At 26.1% G+C, this 7,527-nt stretch overlaps 1 protein-coding gene across 1 annotated transcript in view; it reads left to right on the top strand.

Moving 5' to 3' along the window:
- The first annotated feature begins 2,060 nt into the window (after positions 1-2,060).
- The window catches only part of LOC100212698 (gastric triacylglycerol lipase), a 45,227-nt gene continuing 39,760 nt past the window's right edge, over positions 2,061-7,527 (top strand). The window contains exon 1 of the mRNA XM_065812869.1: positions 2,061-2,219. Within this exon, the coding sequence (XP_065668941.1) occupies positions 2,112-2,219 (108 nt within the window). The 5' untranslated portion in view covers positions 2,061-2,111. The remainder of the gene's footprint in view (positions 2,220-7,527) is intronic.

Raw genomic sequence — 7,527 nt, 5'->3', positions numbered from 1 at the left:
GCTTGTGGTGTACGGTGACTAATGTGTGCATTTGATCAATTGAAATCCATTCTGTAGGTCTTACGTCTGGCTCTGATGTGCTAGCCCATAAGCGCAAGGAGTGAGTGTGTTTAGCTTTTTATTCACCCGATTTGAAAGTGGACAAAAACATAACGAGACCATACGAGACGACCAAACGGTACATACTAATGCACTACACCATCACATCTGTAGACATTAACAGTCTCTAAAATAAGTATATCAAATATTTGTTCCTTGTTGCATATGTTCAACACTCAGAGTGACTAAAGCGTGAGTTGTTTCTCCCCATGCCCCCTTATCGTCTATTCTTCGTTTTTCTACTTCACAAAAGTCTTGCCACACATTTTGTATTTTCTTATGATTTTTATTTTTTATTCAATGACACCATCTATAATCTGTTTTTATTTTCACATCTCCCAGGTCTACGTAACTGAACGGCTCCGTTGGTCATTTTTTGCGACCATTGTGTCGCATAAACAATTAAATCATAACAACAACCTGTAGATTACTTTAATTTAAATTAATTTTGTACTTTAATTTTACTATTAGAACTCATCACATTATTAAAAGCAATAAAATTCTTAAAAGTTTTTTTTCTTATAAACTTTCAGAGGCGCAGCTAGATTGGCTAACAGTTGGTTAAATTGATCCCTTGGAGTTTTAATTCTTTTTCTTGATCGATTGTGCCGCAACTTTTAGCTTTATAATTGATTAAAACTTATTAGCTTAATATTTACATTTAGCGCTTTAATTGTCTTGTGAGATGATTAAACTCTTTTTATAATAAAAGAGTTTGCATGTTTAGAATAAAACTATATCATAATTTTAATTTGAAATAGTTATATACCATAGTATAAATATCTAATGTAAAATTGTTAAATACCAAAATATAAATTTATTATGTGAAATAGTTACATACCATAATATAAATATATTATGTGAAATAGTTAGTTATACGCCAAAAATGTTCAACTCATCATGAATAAATATTATTAATTCTTTTACTAACAAACACGTGTCTAATTACATAACTTATGCTGTTTTTGTGATGTTTTCAAGATTTTAGTAAGTTTTATAAGTCAAATTAAAGTATAATAAAATATTTAAAAAAACTATTGTTATGTTACATAAGGTAGGTATGTTAGTAAGGCATGTGTGTTGGTAAGGTAGGTGTGCTGTTAGGTGAGAATGTTATTAGGTAGGTTTACTTTGGTTTTTTTTTTTTTAATAAAAAAAATAACGATTAACTTAGTATACTTGATTTCTAAAAGATAAATCTCAGTATGAAAACTTATGAAAACTGTTTACACAATTTTATACAATTGCACAAGATTTTTACACAATTGCAACTAGATTGCACAAATTAACTTACACAAATGGACAGTTAACTAGATACGACAAATTTAACTAGATACAATAATCCAAATGCAATAAACTCAATGCAACAATCTAAATAAATTTAATGAAACAAAATCAGAAAAAAAAAAGTTAAACACATTTTCTTTGAATTGCAGTAAAAAACACCTTATAAACTCTACATTGATCAAAGATGATGAAATATAAAAAGAAATATATAATACAAGCCAATTTTCCTATAACTGTTATTGTGTGCAATTGAGTAAACTAGTTAATTAAAAGCAGGCATTTTTAAAAAGTGATTTTATATGAGTCACCTAGAAACTAGGGAAGAAGATAAATTAAAAGTATACGTAACTATAAATAATTATCACCTCTGGATTTGTATTGAATAACTTTTGGTAAATAAAAGTGTTTTTTTTTAAAACAAAAGATAGTGCAAATTGATACAATTCTATATGTTATTATGTGTGTAACATGATGCAACTATATATGTTTTTTTATGTCAAATGCGTATCACATTACATGTAATATCGCAGACTACATTTTTTTAAATTTTTTTTTTTGTTAATAACAGAGAGCATACTTTTTTAAATGTTTCTATTTGTTTATAGCAGAGTGCATATTTTAAGTTATTAGTGTTTTCATTTTGCAAGTTTTTTTATTTGTGGTCAAAATAAATTTATATTCATTTATTATATTCTTTACGTTATGTTAGAAATAAGTTTTGAAAAATGAAACTTGTAAACCTATGCATAATACTTATGTTTACACCATTGGTATTTTCTGCTTCGTTAAGAAAAATATACGCTCCAAAGTTACCCGAAGAATCAATGAATGTTGTAAGTTTTTTGAAAGTTATACGTGCATACACACACATATAAACACACACATATGTGTATATATATGGGGATTAATGCATATATATATATATATATATATATATATATATATATATATATATACATATATATATATATATATATATATATATATATATATATATATATATATATATATATATATATATATATATATATATATATATATATATATATATACATACACACATTTATACCATATCTCAAAAAAGTTGATCCCCCATTGAAAAAGAAGATTTATGGAATATAAGAAATGTAATTTTGCAACGCATGTTCCAGTACTTTACAGAAAAACAATAAACATGAGTAATTAAAATAATTTTACAGTGTATTTGACAATAAGTATTTAATGTTAAGTTTTTCTATAGAGGCACTAAATCTTGCATTACTTTTACCGCACGTTCTGCACATATATTTGACTTTTGTGTTGAAATCGGTGTTGGTTCTGTGGACCAAAAATTAATGCTTTTGGATGCTGATTGCATGCTTCTAATAGATTAACAAAGTCTGAAGGATTGAAGTAGTAATCACCAAACCATATATTACCCCATGAACCACAGATGAAGCTGCATGCTGCTTGAGCAGATTTCGATTCTTGGTATTAGAATGTAAGCAAGTAGAACAAAAATTGCTCTCGAGTTCTATCTTGAATTGCTCATAGCAGGAAATGATTTGAAATTTACTTTTGGAAAGGTACCTGTGCTTTTAAACTTTCTATAACAAGCTATTAACTAATGCAGGAAGTCCATGTCATCTTGCCAGCGTGTCCAATTCACTTTCGTCAAAGGATTTCCAGTATTCTGAAATAATAACTTCAGCTTCTGGTACTCTTGCAGTAATTTTGTCACAAAAGGGTAATGAAGATTTGGTGATGTTGTTGATCTTTCAAAAAGATCATTCATGACATGTTTTAAAAGAGCTTAAAACATGTCATTCATGACATGTTTTAAAATCTAAAATATGGTGTTGGCATCCCATAAAAGTAGGCTTTTCTAGTCCAATCAATATGCTATGCTGAATTGATATAAAAAAAAAACAAATTCATAATACCATGTTTTAATAAAAGTTGAGATTTATTTAGTGTCGAACCATCTTAAATAACTAACTAAAAAAAAAAAAGAGGCGAAAGCAAGCATATCCAATAAATCAAAATTAACGTCGACTAACTCACGTGATTGGATACGCTCGGCTTATGATAAGATACAAAAAATAGTTTTTATGAAAAATAATAATATACACAAATAAAATAAAAGAATATTACAGCAAAACAACTGATCAAAACGAATAATTACACATAAGAAAAATAAAAAGTAAATAACAATAGTAAATTATAATAAAATACAAACAAAATAAATTCTTGGTTTTGATCTTTTTTAATTATATTTTTGTAATGCTAATGTATTACTTTTTCATCTTTAGTTTATAGATGGTATTCTATCACGTGACGTTAAAATTCGCGTGATGGCAACTAAAGTAAACAAACCGAGCGTTTTTTAACGTATTTAATTACAATTATTTAGATAACATACCTTGAAGTAGATAGATTTTTAATGATTATTTTTGAATATAAAATTATGTAGAATTTAATTCTCGAACTCACAATATAAGTAATTTGTTTATGCTTATATAAAGTTCTGTTAAATAACTTGTTTTCAAAGGAGTATTATATTATAATACACCTTTGAAAACAAGAATTTGGAATTCTTTGGAGTACTTTATATACAATTTACTTATTCGAACATTACTAATAATTTATAAGTAATGTGCATATAAGTAAACTGTATATAAAGTTCTCCAAAGCATTCAAAAATAGATTTAATTATTTTTGTTTTACATTTTTAACATCTTCTTTTAAGTATTATAACACATGAGATTCTTTTTTTTTTTTAATATTTTTGTCAGTTTGCTAACATACACATCTCAGACACAGTGAACACATTTTGGTTTTTTAAGCATGTTAAATAACTTATTAAATTGTATTAATATTTTAAAATGATATGTATATAAATAATATGCTGAATTACTTATTAAATTGCTTTTAAAAGTATTTAATAATAATTGATGGCAATAATAATTGGTATCAAGCGAAACTACAAACTTAGAAGAATGTGTCATTTTAGAGGCAATCAACACTCATGCTAAAGACGTAAGCAAGTTTCAGAGGATCCAAATGATTATAATTTTATAAAAAACTTCAAATTGTTGAAACTATGTGTATCTTTTTGCTGTCATGTCGAGAATGTTTTTTATAAAACAGACTTTTTATTGACAAATTAACTAATCACATGGGTGCTGTTCATAAACTAAACTTTAAATTTAAAAGCTTGCTTAAAAGCAGTATTTTTAATTAACCGTTCTTTGCATCAAAACTGCTGCAAATAAAAGTTTTCATAGTAGACGAAATTGATTGAAAGATCTGCACTAGCTTTAAGAGAAGTAGGAAGAGGACACGAATCAAATTGTTAATTTTTTTGAAATAAGTTGTAACATTTCAAGGACTTCTATAAATAATACTAGTAAATATGTAATTGATCTGTAAGTATAAAAACATTTTCAAACAAGCTGTTATGTTTAAAAAATCTATATCATTTCATTGATTAGCGTGCAATGATTTTCTCAGAAGAGGTGACTCTTTGTCATTTAAAGATGTTGTTAGTTGTGGGCTTTATGTTCAATTCTATATATTACCACTGAAAGTAAAGTGTGTTGAACATGTGCAGTTTTTTTCAAATTTAATTGAATTCAACGACGAATGTAAACAACTGGAACTTAATAATGGATCTCAAAAATGACTTAATAACAACCTTTTGTTGATACTATAAACATGATTCTGAACGTTTTAAGTTATCTGGATTTTTAAGATATCAATTTTCAAACACACGTTTCAAAAATATGCTCAAATTGACAAAAAAATGCTGGACTAGCACGTTTAAAATAATATACATAAATTTTTTTTTAGAATTGTAGTCCATATAAAGTACAACTTCTCTAATTCGAATTTTATAGGTGAAAATAAAAGTTTAAATAGAGAGATTTTTTAATTATAGAAAGTTGGCTTATTTGTTTTCATTATACATTTTAAAAGAGATTGTTTCGAAACATGTACAAAAATATTTTTTTAAATAAAAGCTATAAATTATTCTATACTTGTCAGTAAAACTATGCCAAGTACTTGTTTTGTCAACGGTTTGCTCAAGTCTTCTTAAGACCGTGACAGTGACAAGATGTCTTTCCATAGCTTTTCCGCTATAATTAAGCATCAAGATAGTAAAACGCTTGAGCTGTCATCAAAGAGGCGCTGCGAGTGGATTGCAGCCGTTAATCGGCAAAAAGAACCAACCAAATCCTCGAAAGTATGCTCTGCTCACTTTAATTCTGAAGGTGTCTGAACAATGAATTATATATATGCATATATATATATATATATATATATATATATATATATATGTATATATATATATATATATATATATATATATATATATATATATATATATATATATATATATATATATATGTATATATATATATATATATATATATATATATATATATATATATATATATATATATATATATATATATATATATATATATATATATATATATATATATATATATAATTTTAAATGTAATATGTAACAGGACTTTTTAAGTACTTTTAGACAGCAACTTTTTAATAGCTTTTTTTTTTTAGTTCAGTTTATATGGAACTGAATAAATACCTCCTATGATATTGATATTCCTTATTAATTTTTTTGCATGCTTCAACAATACTAATATTTAGGCTCATCCATAAATAAATTATTTGTAGGCATACAGTCTGCTAAGCATATGTGTATATCTGTCATATCTGCTAAGCATATGTGTATACTTTATGGAAGTACTCCATGGAAGTAAGTGATTTATGATTTGTGTCCCATTCGTTAAATTTCAATTTATACGGGTCTACCCCATTAACAAGCTGTAATTTTGTAACATACTGAATTGCAGTAGTAGCCTGTAATGTTTAAGCATATTTCTCCATTTTTGCAACAATATGTACAGCTAAACACCTATCGTCAAAATAAAAAAACATAATATTACGGATTTAGAAATAAAAATTTTACGACTTGCTGAAGATCCTTTTTTGTGGAGGATTTCATGGATATTTACTACTAATTTTAAGTTTTTGGGTTTTATCTTCTCTAACCTTGATATCTTATAGACTTATTACTATTGTAATGGTTCCTATAGAAAGAAAAAATAACTACACTTTTGTTGAGTTTTTGAAGCAGATTTTTTAAATAATTAATGAAAAACAAAATGTACACAATTAACCAATCCTAAAAAAAGTTGATTATTTATAATTTTAAATATGTTGATTTAGCATTTTTGTGTAAATTTAAGCATATTTTCAAGTACATATACATATTGAAAAACTTCGTTTTGAGAAAATACAAAAATGAAAGCAAAAATAACTAATAAATCAAAAAAACTCAAATTCTTTTTCGAATGGAAGAATCTTCTTCTTATTCAGCTGGCTTTAATCAACTAACCCTATCTTGACTGCTTATAGGATTTTCCACTCATTTTAAATTTTGAGTTAGCTTGAGCTATATTTGTTTACAGACATCAAAAATAGTTTAAGATGCATCATTGAATTCAATGAAATAAGACAAAGCTGCACAAGCTCTAATTTCAGTGTTATATATTAATATGTAGTAAAATGTAAATGTAATGTAAACTTTGCTAACAAATCCATGAAGTAAAATCAATTTTTTAAGTAAAATGTAAATGTAATGTAAACTTTGCTAACAAATCCATGAAGTAAAATCAATTTTTTAAGTGATAATAAATATTTTTATCTGCATTCTACAATTTTACATGATTTGTAGTTCTCTGACAATACCTGAATACTATTTTATTACTGTTATGAGGTTTACTGCAACAGCTGCATATGGTTTTAGAAGTGTTTATTTGGTGGCATGAGATCAACATGCAACTTACATGTACTATACATAAAAGTCCTTGAAATCTTACAACTTATTTTATAAATTTTTTGATTTGATTCGTATCTTTTACTTCTTACATATCTTAAAACCAATGAAGACTTCTATATCAAACTTTCATCAAATGCGTATACTTTTCTTAACTGCAGGGTTCAATGTAAAGAGCAGCTGCTTTTAAACACACAGCTTTTAACTTTAAAGTTTAATTTATGAACATCCACTATCCACCATGCGAGGATTTAAATTTTAAATAAAAAGTCTACGTTTTATGAAAAACA

This window comes from Hydra vulgaris, chromosome 12 (genome assembly GCF_038396675.1).
Source record: "Hydra vulgaris chromosome 12, alternate assembly HydraT2T_AEP".
Lineage (NCBI taxonomy): Eukaryota > Metazoa > Cnidaria > Hydrozoa > Anthoathecata > Hydridae > Hydra > Hydra vulgaris.
This window is presented reverse-complemented; position numbering and strand designations above follow the sequence as displayed.